A 20,211-nucleotide genomic window follows, 5' to 3' on the forward strand; every position below is an offset into this window, starting at 1 on the left:
CATGTAACAAATGAGTTCTCGTCTGAAACCCTGATACCCCGAAAGCGTTTGTCCAGTTTGTACAGGAAGTGCGTCCAGTTTTTGCCGTGACCCTCTCTACTCTTTCGCACATGCTATGCGGGTAAATGATGATACCATGTCAAGTTTCAACATTTTCAGAATTCATTTTGTAGTGATTTTTAATTTCACGGTCATTTAGCTCTCTAAACAATTAGGTAAATGACCAAAAAACAACAAATGATGTCAGAACATGTTGGAAATTGATGACGTCGCTTTGAATGCTGCGTACTGAACACAAAAGAAGTCCGGAGTTCAAATAAGTTTAAAAACATTGAAGTGCCCGTGTAACAGATAGGTTCTCGACTGAAACCCTGATACTCCGAAAGAGTTTGTCTAGTTTGTACACGAAATGCGTCCAGTTTTTGCCGTGACCCTCTCTACTCTTTCGCACATGCTATGCGGGTGAAATGATGATACCATGCCAGGTTTCAACATTTTCAGAATTAAGTTTGTAGTGATTTTAAATTTCACGGTCATTTAGCTCTCTAAACAATTAGGTAAATGACCGAAAAACAACAAATGATGTCAGAACATGTTGGAAATTGATGACGTCGCTTTGAATGCTGCATACTGAACACAAAAGAAGTCCGGAGTTCAAATAAGTTTAAAAACATTGAAGTACCCGTGTAACAAATGAGTTCTCGTCCGAAACCCTGATACCCCGAAAGCGTTTGTCCAGTTTGTACAGGAAGTGCGTCCAGTTTTTGCCGTGACCCTCTCTACTCTTTCGCACATGCTATGCGGGTGAAATGATGATACCATGCCAAGTTTCAACATTTTCAGAAGTCATTTTGTAGTGATTTTTAATTTCATGGTCATTTAGCTCTCTAAACAATTAGGTAAATGACCGAAAAACAACAAATGATGTCAGAACATGTTGGAAATTGATGACGTCGCTTTGAATGCTGCATACTGAACACAAAAGAAGTCCGGAGTTCAAATAAGTTTAAAAAACATTGAAGTGCCCGTGTAACAGATGAGTTCTCGTCCGAAACCCTGATACTCCGAAAGAGTTTGTCCAGTTTGTACACGAAGTGCGTCCAAACTAGAAGTGACCCTCTCTACTCTTTCACACATGCTATGCGGGTGAAATGATGATACCATGCCAAGTTTCAACATTTTCAGAAGTCATTTTGTGGTGATTTTCAATTTCACGGTCATTTAGCTCTCTAAACAATTAGGTAAATGACCGAAAAACAACAAATGATGTCAGAACATGTTGGAAATTGATGACGTCGCTTTGAATGCTGCATACTGAACACAAAAGAAGTCCTGAGTTCAAATAAGTTTAAAAAACATTGAAGTGCCCGTGTAACAGATGAGTTCTCATCTGAAACCCTGATACTCCGAAAGAGTTTGTCCAGTTTGTACACGAAGTGCGTCCAAACTAGAAGTGACCCTCTCTACTCTTTCGCACATGCTATGCGGGTGAAATGATGATACCATGCCAAGTTTCAACATTTTCAGAAGTCATTTTGTGGTGATTTTCAATTTCACGGTCATTTAGCTCTCTAAACAATTAGGGAAATGACAGAAAAACAACAAATGATGTCAGAACGTGTTGGAAATTGATGACGTCGCTTTGAATGCTGCATACTGAACACAAAAGAAGTCCGGAGTTCAAATAAGTTTGAAAACATTGAAGTACCCGTGTAACAAATGAGTTCTCGTCCGAAACCCTGATACCCCGAAAGCGTTTGTCCAGTTTGTACAGGAAGTGCGTCCAGTTTTTGCCGTGACCCTCTCTACTCTTTCGCACATGCTATGCGGGTGAAATGATGATACCATGCCAAGTTTCAACATTTTCAGAATTCATTTTGTAGTGATTTTCAATTTCACGGTCATTTAGCTCTCTAAACAATTAGGTAAATGACCGAAAAACAACAAATGATGTCAGAACATGTTCGAAATTGATGACGTCGCTTTGAATGCTGCATACTGAACACAAAAGAATTCTGGAGTTCAAATAAGTTTAAAAAACATTGAACTGCCCGTGTAACAGATGAGTTCTCGTCCGAAACCCTGATACTCCGAAAGAGCTTGTCCAGTTTGTACACGAAGTGCATCCAGTTTTTGCCGTGACCCTCTCTACTCTTTCGCACATGCTATGCGGGTGAAATGATGATACCATGCCAAGTTTCAACATTTTCAGAAGTCATTTTGTAGCGATTTTCAATTTCACGGTCATTTAGCTCTCTAAACAATTAGGTAAATGACCGAAAAACAACAAATGATGTCAGAACATGTTGGAAATTGATGACGTCGCTTTGAATGCTGCATACTGAACACGAAAGAAGTCCAGAGTTCAAATAAGTTTAAAAAACATTGAAGTGCCCGTGTAATAGATGAGTTCTCGTCCGAAACCCTGATACTCCGAAAGAGTTTGTCCGGTTTGTACACGAAGTGCGTCCAAACTAGAAGTGACCCTCTCTACTCTTTCGCACATGCTATGCGGGTTAAATGATGATACCATGCCAAGTTTCAACATTTTCAGAAGTCATTTTGTTGTGATTTTCAATTTCACGGTCATTTAGCTCTCTAAACAATTAGGTAAATGACAAAAAAACAACAAATGATGTCAGAACATGTTGGAAATTGATGATGTCGCTTTGAATGCTGCATACTGAACACAAAAGAAGTCCGGAGTTCAAATAAGTTTAAAAACATTGAAGTACCCGTGTAACAAATGAGTTCTCGTCCGAAACCCTGATACCCCGAAAGCGTTTGTCCAGTTTGTACAGGAAGTGCGTCCAGTTTTTGCCGTGACCCTCTCTACTCTTTCGCACATGCTATGCGGGTAAATGATGATACCATGTCAAGTTTCAACATTTTCAGAATTCATTTTGTAGTGATTTTTAATTTCACGGTCATTTAGCTCTCTAAACAATTAGGTAAATGACCAAAAAACAACAAATGATGTCAGAACATGTTGGAAATTGATGACGTCGCTTTGAATGCTGCATACTGAACACAAAAGAAGTCCGGAGTTCAAATAAGTTTAAAAACATTGAAGTGCCCGTGTAACAGATAGGTTCTCGTCTGAAACCCTGATACTCCGAAAGAGTTTGTCTAGTTTGTACACGAAATGCGTCCAGTTTTTGCCGTGACCCTCTCTACTCCTTCGCACATGCTATGCGGGTGAAATAATGATACCATGCCAGGTTTAAACATTTTCAGAATTCAGTTTGTAGTGATTTTCAATTTCACGGTCATTTAGCTCTCTAAACAATTAGGTAAATGACCGAATAACAACAAATGATGTCAGAACAAGTTGGAAATTGATGACGTCGCTTTGAATGCTGCATACTGAACACAAAAGAAGTCCGGAGTTCAAATAAGTTTAAAAAACATTGAACTGCCCGTGTAACAGATGAGTTCTCGTCCGAAACCCTGATACTCCGAAAGAGTTTGTCCAGTTTGTACATGAAGTGCGTCCAGTTTTTGCCGTGACCCTCTCTACTCGTTCGCACATGCTATGCGGGTGAAATGATGATACCATGCCAAGTTTCAACATTTGCAGAATTCATTTTGTAGTGATTTTCAATTTCACGGTCATTTAGCTCTCTAAACAATTAGGTAAATGACCGAAAAACAACAAATGATGTCAGAACATGTTGGAAATTGATGACGTCGCTTTGAATGCTGCATACTGAACACAAAAGAAGTCCGGAGTTCAAATAAGTTTAAAAAACATTGAAGTGCCCGTGTAACAGATGAGTTCTCGTCTGAAACCCTGATACTCCGAAAGAGTTTGTCAAGTTTGTACACGAAGTGCGTCCAAACTAGAAGTGACCCTCTCTACTCTTTCGCACATGTTATGCAGGTGAAATGCTGATACCATGCCAAGTTTCAACATTTTCAGAATTCATTTTGTTGTGATTTTCAATTTCACGGTCATTTAGCTCTCTAAACAATTAGGTAAATGACCGAAAAACAACAAATGATGTCAGAACATGTTGGAAATTGATGACGTCGCTTTGAATGCTGCATACTGAACACAAAAGAAGTCCGGAGTTCAAATAAGTTTAAAAAACATTGAAGTGCCCGTGTAACAGATGAGTTCTCGTCCGAAACCCTGATACTCCGAAAGAGTTCGTCTAGTTTGTACACGAAGTGCGTCCAAACTAGAAGTGACCCTCTCTACTCTTTCGCACATGCTATGCCGGTGAAATGATGATACCATGCCAAGTTTCAACATTTTCAGAATTCATTTTGTTGTGATTTTCAATTTCACGGTCATTTAGCTCTCTAAACAATTAGGTAAATGACCGAAAAACAACAAATGATGTCAAAACATGTTGGAAATTGATGACGTCGCTTTGAATGCTGCATACTGAACACAAAAGAAGTCCGGAGTTCAAATAAGTTTAAAAACATTGAAGTACCCGTGTAACAAATGAGTTCTCGTCCGAAACCCTGATACCCCGAAAGCGTTTGTCCTGTTTGTACAGGAAGTGCGTCCAGTTTTTGCCGTGACCCTCTCTACTCTTTCGCACATGCTATGCGGGTGAAATGATGATACCATGCCAAGTTTCAACATTTTCAGAATTCATTTTGTAGTGATTTTCAATTTCACGGTCATTTAGCTCTCTAAACAATTAGGTAAATGACCGAAAAACAACAAATGATGTCAGAACATGTTGGAAATTGATGACGTCGCTTTGAATGCTGCATACAGAACACAAAAGAAGTCCGGAGTTCAAATAAGTTTAAAAAACATTGAAATGCCCGTGTAAAAGATGAGTTCTCGTCCGAAACCCTGATACTCCGAAAGAGTTTGTCCAGTTTGTACACGAAGTGCGTCCAAACTAGAAGTGACCCTCTCTACTCTTTCGCGCATGCTATGCGGGTGAAATGATGATACCATGCCAAGTTTCAACATTTTCAGAAGTCATTTTGTAGTGATTTTCAATTTCACGGTCATTTAGCTCTCTAAACAATTAGGTAAATGACCGAAAAACAACAAATGATGTCAGAACATGTTGGAAATTGATGACGTTGCTTTGAATGCTGCATACTGAACACAAAAGAAGTCCGGAGTTCAAATAAGTTCTTAAAAATAAAAAAGAGGTGCAATGCTGGTTAATTTGCTTCAAGCCATTCGGAATAGTGTAGACTGCACTGCACATAGCTCAGTGCAATCTATGCTATTCCGCAAGGCTTGAAGCTAATCAACATGCAGGTGAGCATTTCAACTCTTCGTCATTGTCTGTGCACTCACGGCTTATAAACCGCTCATGCTGCCTCTCTCTTGGCGAGGTGGGACTAAAAATCAGCTTACTAAGAAACTCTAGTACCGGTTCAGGGCATGAACCGGTACTAAAGGTCTTCATGGGGGCCCCAGCCTGACCATAGCCTGACACAGCCTCATGAGTACCGGTTCGTGGCATGAACCGGTACTAAAGGTTGCCCACGAACCGGTACTAATGATGCCCGCCCGCCTAGCCATTGGAACCGGCACTAATGGTCACATTAGTGCCGGCTCAAATTCAAACCGGCACTAATGTGCTTCACATTTGACCCTTTTTCTACTAGTGTATCACACCCGATCATCACGTGGTGTCTCAGCACGAAGAACTTTCGCAACGGTGCATACTTAGGGAGAACACTTATACTTTGATAATTTAGTGAGGGATCATCTTATAATGCTACCGTCAATCAAAGCAAGATAAGATGCATAAAAGATAAACATCACATGCAATCAATATAAGTGATATGATATGGCCATCATCATCTTGTACTTGTGATCTCCATCTCCGAAGTACCGTCATGATCACAATCGTCACCGGCGTGACACCTTGATCTCCATCGTAGCATCGTTGTCGTCTCGCCAATCTTATGCTTCCACGACTGTCGCTACCGCTTAGTGATAAAGTAAAGCATTATAGCGCGATTGCATTACATACAATAAAGCGACAACCATATGGCTCCTGCCAGTTGCCGATAACTCGGTTACAAAACATGATCATCTCATACAATAAAATTTAGCATCATGTCTTGACCATATCACATCACAACATGCCCTGCAAAAACAAGTTAGACGTCCTCTACTTTGTTGTTGCAAGTTTTACGTGGCTGCTACGGGCTTTAGCAAGAACCGTTCTTACCTACGCATCAAAACCACAACGATAGTTTGTCAAGTTGGTGCTATTTTAACCTTCGCAAGGACCGGGCGTAGCCACACTTGGTTCAACTAAAGTTGAAGAAACTGACACCCGCCAGCCACCTGTGTGCAAAGCACGTCGGTAGAACCAGTCTCGCGTAAGCGTACACGTAATGTCGGTCCGGGCCGCTTCATCCAACAATACCGCCGAACCAAAGTATGACATGCTGGTAAGCAGTATGACTTATATCGCCCACAACTCACTTGTGTTCTACTCGTGCACAACATCAACGCCTAAAACCTAGGCTCTGATACCACTGTTGGGGAACGTAGTAATTTCAAAAAAATTCCTACGCACACGTAAGATCATGGTGATGCATAGCAACGAGAGGGGAGAGTGTTGTCTACATACCCTCATAGACCGGAAGCGGAAGCGTTAGCACAACGCGGTTGATGTAGTCGTACGTCTTCACGGCCCGACCGATCAAGCACCGAAACTACGGCACCTCCGAGTTCTAGCACACGTTCAGCTCGATGACGATCCCCGGACTCCGATCCAGCAGAATGTCGGGGAAGAGTTCTGTCAGCACGACGGCGTGGTGGCGATCTTGATGTTCTACCGTCGTAGGGCTTCGCCTAAGCACCGCTACAATATTATCGAGGATTATGGTGGAGGAGGGCACCGCACACGGCTAATAGATCTTAAGGATCAATTGTTGTGTCTTTGGGGTGCCCCCCTGCACTTGTATATAAAGGAGCAAGGGAGGAGGAGTCCGGCCCTAGGAGGGGGTGCACCAAGTGTGGAGTCCTACTAGGACACCCTTGTCCTAGTAGGATTCCACCTCTCATATGGAATAGGAAAAGAGGAAGGGAAAAGGAGAAGGAAGAAAGGGGGCGCCCCCTTCCCTAGTCCAATTCGGACCAGACCAAGGGGAGGGGTGCGGCCACCCTTGAGGCCCTTTTCCTTCTTTCCCGTATGGCCCAATAAGGCCCAATACGTATTCCCGTAACTCTCCGGTACTCCAAAAAATACCCGAATCACTCGGAACCTTTCCGATGTCCGAATATAGTCGTCCAATATATCGATCTTTACGTCTCGACCATTTCGAGACTCCTCGTCATGTCCTCGATCTCATTCGGGACTCCAAACTCCTTCGGTACATCAAAACTCATAAACTCATAATATAACTGTCATCGAAACCTTAAGCGTGCGGACCCTACGGGTTCGAGAACAATGTAGACATGACCGAGACACGTCTCCGGTCAATAACCAATAGAGGAACCTGGATGCTCATATTGGCTCCCACATATTCTACGAAGATCTTTATCGGCCAGACCGCATAATAACATACGTTGTTCCCTTTGTCATCGGTATGTTACTTGCCCGAGATTCGATCGTCGGTATCTCAATACCTAGTTCAATCCCGTTACCGGAAAGTCTCTTTACTCGTTCCGTAATACATTATCCTGCAACTAACTCATTAGTTGCAATGCTTGCAAGGCTTAAGTGATGTGCATTACCGAGAGGGCCCAGAGATACCTCTCCGACAATCGGAGTGACAAATCCTAATCTCGAAATACGCCAACCCAACAAGTACCTTCGGAGACACCTGTAGAGCACCTTTATAATCACCCAGTTACGTTGTGCCGTTTGGTGGCACACAAAGTGTTCCTCCGGTAAACGGGAGTTGCATAATCTCATAGTCATAGGAACATGTATAAGTCATGAAGAAAGCAATAGAAACAAACTAAATGATCAAGTGCTATGCTAACGGAATGGGTCAAGTCAATCACATCATTCTCCTAATGATGTGATCCCGTTAATCAAATGACAACTCATGTATATGGTTAGGAAACATAACCATCTTTGATCAACGAGCTAGTCAAGTAGAGGCATACTAGTGACACTCTGTTTGTCTATGTATTCACACATGTATTATGTTTCCGGTTAATACAATTCTAGCATGAAATAATAAACATTTATCATGATATAAGGAAATAAATAATAACTTTATTATTGCCTCTAGGGCATATTTCCTTCAAAAAGACCATCGCTCGTCCCCGACTGCCACTCATAAGGAAGACAATCAAATAACACCTCATGTTTGCATAACGTTTACCATACGTGTATGCTACGGGACTTGCAAACCTCAACACAAGTATTTCTCAATTTCACAACTACTCAACTAGCATGACTTTGTTATTATTACCTCCATATCTCAAAACAATCATCAAGCATCAAACTTTTCTTAGTATTCAACACACTCATAAGAAAGTTTTATTATTAATCTTGCATACCAAGCATATTAGGATTTTAAGCAAATTACCATGCTATTAAGACTCTCAAAATAATCTAAGTGAAGCATGAGAGATCAATAGTTTCTATAAAACAAATCCACCACCGTGCTCTAAAAGATATAAGTGAAGCACTAGAGCAAAACTATAAAGCTAAAAAGATATAAGTGAAGCACATAGAGTATTCTATCAAATTCCAAATCATGTATGCTTCTCTCAAAAGGTGTGTACAACAAGGATGATTGTGGTAGACTAACAAGCAAAGACTCGAATCATAAAAGACGCTCCAAGCAAAACACATATCATGTGGTGAATAAAAATATAGCTCCAAGTAAAGTTACCGATAGAAGTAGACGAAAGAGGGGATGCCTTCCGGGGCATCCCCAAGATTTGGCTTTTAGGTGTCCTTAGATTATCTTGGGGGTGCCATGGGCATCCCCAAGCTTAGGTTATTGCCACTTCTTGTTCCATAATCCATCAAATCTTTACCCAAATCTTGAAAACTTCACAACACAAAACTTAAAGTAGAAACTCTCGTGAGCTCCGTTAGCAAAAGAAAACAAAAGACCACTTCAAGGTACTGTAATGAACTCATTATTTATTTATATTGGTGTTATAACTACTGTATTCCAACTTCTCTATGGATTACAAACTATTTTACTAGCCATAGATTCATCAAAATAAGCAAACAACACACGAAAAACAGAATCTGTCAAAAACAGAAAAATCTGTAGTAATCTGTAGCTAGCGCAAGATCTGGAACCCCAAAAATTCTAAAATAAATTGCTGGACGTGAGGAATTTATCTATTAATCATCTGCAAAAATAATTAACTAAGTAACACTTTCCAAATAAAAATGACAGCAGTTCTCGTGAGCGCTAAGGTTTCTGTTTTTTACAGCAAGTTCAATCAAGACTTTCCCCAAGTCTTCCCAACGGTTCTACTTGGCACAAACACTAATTAAACACAAAAACACAACCATAACAGAGGCTAAATAATTTATTTATTACTAAACAGGAGCAAAAAGCAAGGAATAAAAATAAAATTGGGTTGCCTCCCAACAAGCGCTATCGTTTAACGCCCCTAGCTAGGCATAACGAGCATGAATAGATCTAGGTATTGCCATCTTTAGTTTTCAATTTTTTAGCGGAATCAAGCTCGAATCCAGGAGGTTCTTTACGTTTCCCTTCATATGCTGAAATTTTTAGATCTAAAGAATCCAACCACTTATTGCAAAGGGTAATCAACATATTTATGCGGTGAATATTTCCACTAATGTTCTTAAGAGGTTCAAGAGATTTCTGCAAGATTTTAGTAACTTCACAATTTTTTTCAAAAACTTGTGTCTCTTCCTGAGTAGGATGAGGCCCCTTTTGTTGAGGTAGTGTTCCCACTATACCTTCTATAAGTGCAATATGAGGATCGATTTCAATAAAATTGCCTTTGGCAACGCAATCTAAGAGTTGTCTATGAGACATATTTAATCCAACATAAAAATTGCGAAGAAAAATTCTCAGATTTATTTCAGAGGTACAATTACGATGAGATTCCATTATTCTCAACAAGGCATATTTTAGGTTTTATCCTAACCTTTGTTTAAAGTGAAAGATTTCGAACTCAGGGGTCAACGGAGAAGATAAGGGACTAGCCATGACGACAAGCAAACAAACTAACACACGAGCAAACAAACGGGCAAAAAGGCAAACGGAGAAAGAGAGGGAGGATAGAGAGAGAGAGAGGGCGAATAAAACGGCAAGGGTGAATTGGGGGGAGAGGAAAATGAGAGGCAAACGACAAATAATGTAATGCGGGAGATAGGGATTGTGATGGGTACTTGGTATGTTGACTTTTTGCGCAGACTCCCCGGCAACGGCGCCAGAAATTCTTCTTGCTACCTCTTGAGCACTGCGTTGGATTTCCCCAAAGAGGAAGGGATGATGCAGCAAAGTAGCGTAAGTATTTCCCTCGGTTTTTGAGAACCAAGGTATCAATCCAGTAGGAGGCTACGCTCGAGTCCCTCGTACCTACACAAAAACAATAGCTCAACGCAACCAACGCGCTTAGGGGTTGTCAATCCCTTCACGATCACTTATGAAAGTGAGATCTGATAGAGATGATAAATAATATTTTTGGTATTTTTGGTATAGAGATGCAAAGTAAAAGCAAAGTAAAAGCAAAGCAATAATAAAGTAATGGAGATTGATATGATGAGAAAGAGACCCGGGGGCCATAGGTTTCACTAGTGGCTTCTCTCAAGAGTATAAGTATTCTACGGTGGGTGAACAAATTACTGTTGAGAAATTGAAAGAATTGAGCATAGTTATGAGAATATCTAGGTATGATCATGTATATAGGCATCACGTCCGAGACAGGTAGACCGAAACGATTCTCCATCTACTACTATTACTTCACTCATCGACCGCTATCCAACATGCATCTAGAGTATTAAGTTAAAATTAGAGTAACGCCTTAAGCAAGATGACATGATGTAGAGGGATAATTTCATGCAATATGATAAAAACCCCATCTTGTTATCCTCGATGGCAACAATACAATACGTGCCTTGCTGCCCCTTCTGTCACTGGGAAAGGACACCGCAAGATTGAACCCAAAGCTAAGCACTTCTCCCATGGCAAGAACAACCAATCTAGTAGGTCAAACCAAACTGATAATTTGAAGAGACTTGCAAAGATAACTAATCATACATAAAAGAATTCAGAGAAGATTCAAATATTATTCATAGATAGACTGGATCATAAACCCACAATTCATCGGTCTCAACAAACACACCGCAAAAAGAAGATTACATCGAATAGATCTCCACAAGAGTGGGGGAGAATATTGTATTGAGATCCAAAAAGAGAGAAGAAGCAATCTAGCTACTAGCTATGGACCCGTAGGTCTGAAGTAAACTACTCACACTTCATCGGAGGGGCTTGGATGATGATGTAGAAGCCCTCCGTGATCGATGCCCCCTCCGGTGGAGCTCCGGAACATGCCCCAAGATGGGATCTCGTGGATACAGAAAGTTGCGGCAGTGGAATTAGGTTTTTGGCTCCGTCCCCGATCGTTTGGGGGTACGTGGATATATATAGGAGGAAGAAGTACGTCGGTGGAGCTTCGAGGGGCCCACGAGGCAGGGGGGCGTGACCTAGGGGGGCGCCCCCTACCCTCGTGACCACCTCGTGGCTTTCTTGACGGAGGGTCCAAGTTTCCTGAATCTTATCTGATGAGAAAATCACGTTTCCGAAGGTTTCATTCCGTTTGGACTCCGTTTGATATTCCTTTTCTTCGAAACCCTAAAACAGGCAAAAAACAGCAATTCTGGGCTGGGCCTCCGGTTAATAGGTTAGTCTCAGAAATAATATAAAAGTGGAAAATAAAGCCCAATAATGTCTAAAACAGTAGATAATATAGCATGGAGCAATCAAAAACTATAGATACGTTGGAGACGTATCAAGGACATTTAGGGAGGCTTTACATATCAGGTTGTAGATGTTCTAATGTGTTATTGGGATACTTGCCCATGTCTACGTAGCTTTGCTTATTTGTTTTCTTGTAATACTTTTCTTCCTTTTTTGTTACTTTTTATTTTATAAAAAATGGTTAGGCAATTTAAAATGTATTTAGTTTACTTTAGGATAAAAATTTTATGGTATTTGGAAAAGTATTCACCTATTTTCTAAGATGTTAGCACATTTTAGAAAATCTATATAAAAGTTAAATGGAAATGATAAGTACCCGTCGTCAGGTACGAGCACATGGCAAATCAAACGTTTTCGATGGAAATTCTAGGGATGCATGTATGGCTAGTTGACACACACATAATTTTCTGTCAAAAAATAAAACTAAAGCATGAGGTTGTCATGTTTGCCAACTAAATTTGTCATCCTCCCGTCAGTAAACTTGAAATCGAAAATGTTCGATTTGCCATGTGCTTGTACCTAATGTGAAGGTGTTACCAGATTCCAATCTATACGCACATTCAAATGTTATAAAAGTTTTCATATTTTTAATTTTTTTTGCAAAAACATTTAGGTTATTTCAAAAAGAGTTTTCATATTTGAAAAAAATGTTCCTGCTATAGTAGGGAAGTGTTCTAGATTTAAATAAGCTTGATGAAATTTTGAAAAAGTGTTATGTATGTGTCAAAATATTCATGTAATTAAAAAGTGTTTGCCATTTTTTTAAATCTTCACATAATTGAAAAGATGTTCCATATTTGTAGATAAAGAATCATGTTTTATTTAAGTGTCAATTTTTTTAAAATGTTCATGCTTTTCAAAAAAGTGTTCACGAATTTTATAAGTGCTCATTTAAAAGTTTCTATTTTTTAAATGATCTTGTAATTTTAAAAGTATTCACACACTTAGAATAGATTATTAATACAACAGTTTTGTATTTCATTTTGCCTAATTTTTTTTGTATTTTCACCACAAAAAAAAACAAATCGGTAGTACTTTCATGTGGTACTTTTCAGAACAGAAACAAATGCGTGGACAAATAGCCATACTGATTGAGTACTAAATACTACTCCCTTCGTCCGGAAATACTTAGCGTAGAAATGGTTGTATCTAGATTTATTTTAGTTATAGATACATCCGTTTTATCCATTTATAGAACAACTATTTTGGGACGGAGGGAATAGTTTTTTATATATAAAAAAGGTTTCTGAGATCCTGATCGAGTAGTAGTTACACAAGAGAAACAATCACCAAATTGTCCCAGTATAAAATAAACAATCGTCGACGCGGCTCTCATAACGGCCGGATTTGACGGACACGACACGAACGCCGGGGTGCACGCACGACACGGCGATGCGCGCCTCCTGGACCACGACAGAGAGCAGGGCGCCGATGCACTGCGCGAACGCGTCCTGGATCACCGCCTCGTTCTCGATGAACGAGAACGTGCCGCCCGTCGCCTCGGCGATGACGTGCATCGCGGCCGCGTCGTGGTCGTTGCCGAAGCCGAAGGTGTGGATCGGCGCCGACCAGTCGCCGTCTGTGGCCGTGCGCACAAAGGAGGGCGGGACGAGCGCATCGTAGTCGTTTACCTGACCGCCCGACGGGCCCCATCGTCTCATGCGGGTGTAGGTGTCTTGGCCGTCGGAGAGGAGCACAACGCTAGAGACGGCGTTCCTGTGGCGGCGCTCGTTGAGCACCATGGCTGCCATACGGAGCCCCTCGGCGATGTTGGTGCCGCCGCGCGCCGCGAGGGACTCCACGGCGCTCACGGACAGAGCCTTCCCGGCGTTCGTCATGCGCGTGAGCCTGGTCACCCGGCGCGCCTCGGAGGAGAAGGACACGACGCAGAGGCGGTCGTCTGGGCCAAGGTTGTCGATGAAAAACCTCATTGCCTGCTTCAGCAGCGCCAGCTTGTACCCACACATGCTGCCGCTGACGTCGAGCACCATCACGAGGTCCAGCGGCGCGCGGGGCGCCTCCCCACCGGGCACCATGGTTTCCGTGATCCTGGGAGCCTTCACGTGCACGAGCACGGCAAAGCTGTCGCTGGACGAGTCCCACGCAATGGCCGGATACTCGCTGTGCATCTTGACGACCACTGCTCCGTTCGGTGCAGCCCCTGCTGGCCCATAGGCCGGACCAAGCCGCTCGTCGTCGCCGAAGATGGGCGGTGGCGGTGACTGAACCTGCTCATTACGCACCGGCTGCGGCGGCGATGGCGGGGACTGACCGTTCACGAAATTCACGGGCAGTGGCTGACCGTACAGGAAATGCACGGACGGTGGCGGCGGTCTTCGTTGCTGGGTGGGCATGCGCGGCCACGATGATGTCGGCCGCACGGGCGGAGGCTGCGGGACACGCATGGCACGGGGCGGCGGAGGCGGAGGCGCAGGTGGTGGCAGCCGCACGATCGGCAGGTCGCGCCACTGCGCTTTGCAGAGCGGGCAGACCAGGTGGCCGTAAGCGACGCTGGTGGAGATGCAGTTGAAGTGGAACGCGTGGCAGCAGTCCGCCGTGAAGATGGCCTGCCGACCGCCGGCGACCATGCCATCGAGACAGATCGCGCAAGGATGTGTCTACGCAGGCACAAACGGATAACACACATTACACTTCAGATGGATTCAGCTGAGAGAAGAAGGGTCAGCGAGGACACCTGATCAGGGTCTTCCATCTATTCAAGTCAAGCTGCTATGAAATGGAAGCTAATTTGATACGAACAAGTTATATTAACCGGATGTACATAAGCGACATATATAAAACGAGGCAGCTGGAGGAAATAGAGAACAGCAATGTGAGATATCATCATGCAGGCCACGCCTTGTCCACCCCGACTCAAATAATTCTCCCTCGGGGCATTTGATTCCCTACAAATAGTGGAGTATTCGGTGGTGGAGTAAATTTACTTCACTGAGTTTTGGGTCGGACCTAACCGATTCCTTATATATAACGTAGTAATTTCTTTCATTAGCATTTCATATTTGGTCATCGAAACACATTTCTTTGGTTACTTCATTCAACAACATTTTGATATATTGTATGTAATAGCTAATTCACGAATTCTTCGCTACGAGAGCAAAACCAAAGAAATAAGAACCACAATTAGACATTTTAAAAGGAGGTAAATACACTAGAAGTCAAAGAACTTGCACGTAACGTTCAGTTTAGTGCGTCAACTTGTAAAATACGTGTTTCTGGTCATCTAACTTGTCCTCTTGTTCATATACGGTGCTTTCTACGGTATTCAGTCGTATCCCTATGCATGCCACATGGAGGGGCCCACTGTCAGTGGCTGAGATGGTGGTAATCCGCATGCACTTTTTTAGATAGCACCCTATTTGAGACTCCTAAGATATATATCAAAGAGTAAAAGTACACATTCTGAACTATGTTTTCTCTTATCTAGATTATTAATTTAAAATTATTTGAATTCAGACAAAATTTCCGTTGATTTGTCCGAATTTTTTCACTACTAAAACCAAAGTTACTTGGACTACTATTATGAAAAAGTTCAGACCTCGGGCTCGAGGATGTACATTCATTCTACACTATATTTTCTTTTATCTAGATTTTAATTTAATTTTTTTCGAATTCAAACAAAAAATATTTGATTTGTCCAGAATAATTTATGTACATCCATTCTGCACTGTACGTTCTTTTATCTAGATTTTTAAATTTACATTTATTCGAATTCAAACATAAATTGAGTTTATTTGTCCGAAAACATACGTACATTCACTGTGCACTATATTTCCTTTTATATAAATATTTAAATTTAGAATTATTTGAATTCAAACAATTTTTTTGTTGATTTGTCCAAAAGAATTTACGTATATTCATTCTACATTTTATTTCCTTTATCCAGATTTTATAATTTTAAAAAATCAAATTCAACCAAAATTTTCGTTGGTTTGTCCAAAAGAATTTGCATTCATTCATTCTGCACTATTTTTTGCGGGAATATATATTTAAAGTTAGGTACTATGTGCAAAAAAAGATCTATCTTTGCGTAAAAAAATTAAACATAGCTCTCTACCATTGGAATACATAAATTTTATACTATACAATACATAACACTTTTATCATTTTTATCTCTATTTATCACTGATAAACTAAAATCAAATCTATCTTACATAGAAAAAACAATATACAAGATAAAATTTGTTTGTGTTACTAAGTGTCGATGTGGCCTGATGGTTGGCACTTGTACACGATGCCATAGTATCAAACTGGGGCTTTCCCTTTTCAGCAAACCCTTTTGTCGTTTTAATTTCTATTTTTTATGCAGTACGTGTTAAATAGCTTTAACTGTGCATTTTAGCGTCAACTGTTAGATTTTCTTTTTTGAGGAAGCGTCAACTATTAGTTGGTCTAGTCGCTCTCTACGCTAAGCGGATCGTGCTAGCTCATCGGTTTGAATCCCATCATGCCCTGCAGCTTCTTTCATTTCATTTGAGGATTGTTTGTGTAAAAATAAATAGAATGTATGGGTCCTTTCTTAAAAAAAACAGCCTCAGCCACTGATGGTGGCCCTGCCACGTTGGCACTCGTAGGGATACGGTTGGAAGCACCGTATATGCACGAGATGACGAGTTAGATGACCAGAAACACGTATTTTACAAGTTTATGCATTAAACTGAACATTGCGTGCAAGTTCTGTGACTTCTAGTGTATTTACCTCTTTTAAAAGATATCAAACTTTCATAACTGCTCCCGCTAGTTGGATTAGTATCTTCTTTATGTTTTCATTTTAGAGTAAATGGCACTGGCGATCTAAGAACTTGCCTTGCGGGTGCACTTTAGTCACGATACTAGCAAGCCGGAAAAACCTGTCATAAAACTTGCGTTGCGGATGCAGTTTGGTCACATGAGCCATTTAAACCGGCTAGCCGTCCGGTTTTCTCTCTTTTGCGGTCATGTGCGGGGCACGTGACATCATTAAAGGACGGAAATTGTCATATGCGGCTCACCTGAGTCCCCGGCTGGCCTTGGTTTTTTACACAAAGGCCCTTGGCTTTGTAGATATTTTGTGTTTGACATATGAAGTGTTGTGACTCAAGTTTTCCACCTGTTTTTCTTTTTTAATTCACAAAGCCCCTACTGCTGTATCTTGATGGCCGCAGAAGATACACGGCCGGAGAGTATCTTAGATTTTTGATCCGGACAGGTATGCATGGCCTGCCCTATTTTCCTTGTACGTCTTCTTTTTGTTTTGCTTGTCATGTCATTCATATTAATTGCTCGGTCCTGCTACTTATCATGACATTCACATTTTTTTAAGCATGTAACAATTTTTTAAAATATACGAACAATTTTAGATACACTGTGGACATTTTTCTAAATAAGTGATGGACATTTTTCGTATATGTGGTGAATATATTTTTAAATGCATGAACATATTTCAAATACACAATGGCCATTTTTCAAAAAGACAATGGACATTTTTTATATACCTGACTAACACTTTTCCAATATGTGATAAACGTTTTTTGAATGCGCAAATAACATTTTAGAAATACGTGATGAACTTTTTCACATATGTAATGAATATTTTTCCAATGCATTGTGAACATTTTATAAATACACACGGTCATTTTTAAAATTGTATTTTTTCTATATACATGGTGAACATTCTCTAAATACAAGATGGACACTTTTCATATATATGATGAACATTTTTTCTGAATAAATGATGGACATGTTTTGAATACATGGTGATTTTTACACAATGAACTCTTTTTCAAATACACTATCAAGATTGTTTTCAATATGCGCTGAACATTTTTTTACGGTACAATCGAAATGTTTTCACTCTTTTAATATATTTTTTATAATGAATGAAATATTAAAACAATAAATATTTCTAGAGAATATGTATGACTAAAGGAGAAAAACAAAACAAAAATTGTAAGAGAAAAAAAAATCACGGGTGCATGTGCTCCATGCATGCAGCGCCTATGTGCAGACCTATTTGCTTGCTTATCCATTCGTGTGTCCTCTTTCGAATAGCAAAACTTGCATCCATACTACACATAAATTTGAGCAAACAATGAGCTAGCGAAAGTGTGTCGAATCCATGACAACCTAATCAAAAGAAGCACATACCCCATCTTTTTTGCACTTGAAGAACACCCATCTGGGATGTTCTGGCGTGGTAGAAACTCGACGCACCACCTGCCGTGGGCAATCGTTGCACTTTATAACCGGCAACGGTGAGCCGACGAGCCGTTGTGTTAGCACCAAGCCCGGGCAACGGTCGGGCGTGTCTTTGCCAGTGAACTGCCGACGGGAGAGATCCGAGTGGCTAGAGGAGGAACTAACATCTGCATGCGGCACGGAGGCGTTGCTGGGGCTGTGCGGTCTAGTACCCGGCCAATCCATGGCAAGGCACAGTCACTGGTGACGGGAAGCGCCAAATCCGGTGGCGGCGGCAGTCATAGCCTATGGAGCATCTGCAGTGGCGTGTGGTGGCCGGCAAAGGTGCGAGGGCAGCGACGGCATCGATGCGGTGTGGCAGTGGGGCTGGGGAGGCAGCAAAGGAAAGAGGATTTTTTTACTCAACTGTTGAGCGGTTTAGTAAATATAAGGAGGCGCTGCGTCGCTGAGAATAATTTATCTTCCACTAGCGTTGATTGAGGATCGGCTTGGTGCCGATTGCAGAAGTAAAATCAAATTTTTACTCCTCTAACCGGTTATAGGGATCAGTTAGAGCATCTATAGCCGGACACGTCAAACCAAACTCTCATACGCCCGCGGACGCGCCCGGTCAATGACCGAATATGAGAGAAAAGGAAAAAAGGATCCAACCGGACCCCTCATATCATCCCTATACGTCCGAGCTGTCTGCAAACCCTCATACTCATCTCAAATGTAGAGAGGATATGAGGGCTCGCGGACGCGCCCGGGCAAGCACGACAGTCCGCCAAAGGACGCAACCCTACCCGGACCACATTTTCTCTTTATTTATTCATTATTTTCTTTCTCTCCCTTCATCTCCACCAATCACATGCAAGTGACCAGACATATGAGAATGAAAATAAGGAGTGTGATTGCACGGACGGATAAATAGGGGTTTAAAATGGACACGCCCGGTCACCAGTAATGGATATAGCCTAATGGGCCCAGGGTTGGCCAATAGTATAACTGTTCATAAAAATAGCTTTTTCATAATATTTTAACTTTTGTCCTATGATATTAAGCTATTGAAAAAAACCCTTGGATGGGCACGGCCCACCCTGTTCACTCTCTACATCCGCCACTGCCGATCACTGACCGGACGCGTCCGCGGACGCTTAAGGGGTTATATTTGCTATGTCTGGCTGTTGATGCTCTTAGAAATGTCATATTTGATCCAATGAGTGTCAAACAAAGTTTACAACAAAAGGGGCATGTCCAGTAGTTTTAGTGGGTTCTCGTCTTTGAAGGACAACGATTGTAGAAACAACACCCTAAGCTGATGTGTGATGCCCCGGCTCAATGAAGCAAATCAAATGTTTTAAAGCACCTCCCCCCTACCCCGCCCGCTCAAGAAATAAGTGTACTTGATTTTGTACTAAATTAACGACACTCGTTTTGAGATGGAAAGATTATTTGCCTAACAAGTATTTTACCCCCCCCCCCTCCCCCCCTCCCTCGCAATAAGTGTAGTTGATTTTGTACTAAATTAGCGACACTTGTTTTAGGATGGAGAGAGTATTACTCAATCTTACTAACTATCTCCTCTAGACCAAAGTAGAAAGGACTAACAACAACAATCATTGGCCGCACCGACTACAACTTTAGAGATTGGACCGACCAATTAAAGTGTTTGGCATACTCGCCCATGGCTTTATTTTATTTTTCTTTATCTGTTAACTTTTATTTCCTTATAATTTTAGAAAATAAAATAAATGCTTTCAATGCAAAACCCATTTACGTATTTTAGGAAAAAGAGCTGTTGGTATTTATATTAGCATTCACCTATTTTATTTTTTTGCACATTTTGGAAAATGAAATAAATTTTTAATTGTGTTCTTTAAATGTTATAAAAGTGTAAACATTTAAAGAAATTGCACATTTCAAAAAATGCTCATGTGATTTTAGAAAGTCTTGTCATATTTGAAAAAATGGCCATGCAAATGTAGAAATGTTTTCTATTTTTATATAACTTTCACGTAGAGAAAGTGTTATGTATGTTTCAAAATATTTATGTAACTAAAATTGTTTGCATAGTTTTTTGTAAAAAAGTTCAGATAATTCTAAAAGGCATTCCATTTTTCTAGAGAAAGAGTCATGTTTCTTTAGTGTCCC

At 41.1% G+C, this 20,211-nt stretch overlaps 1 protein-coding gene across 1 annotated transcript; it reads left to right on the forward strand.

Annotated features, from left to right (window-relative positions):
* Window positions 1-13,238: 13,238 nt before the first annotated feature.
* On the forward strand, window positions 13,239-14,105 carry LOC147973800 (uncharacterized; the record flags this gene model as incomplete). The annotated part of the gene is made up of 1 exon (XM_087524794.1): window positions 13,239-14,105. A coding segment is annotated over one exon (867 nt), but the record flags the coding sequence as incomplete, so codon positions are not given.
* Between the last annotated feature and the right edge of the window lie 6,106 nt (window positions 14,106-20,211).

Source organism: Triticum urartu, chromosome 5A, assembly GCF_056163025.1.
Source record: "Triticum urartu cultivar PI428250 chromosome 5A, HENAU_Tu73, whole genome shotgun sequence".
NCBI classification, from domain to species: domain Eukaryota; kingdom Viridiplantae; phylum Streptophyta; class Magnoliopsida; order Poales; family Poaceae; genus Triticum; species Triticum urartu.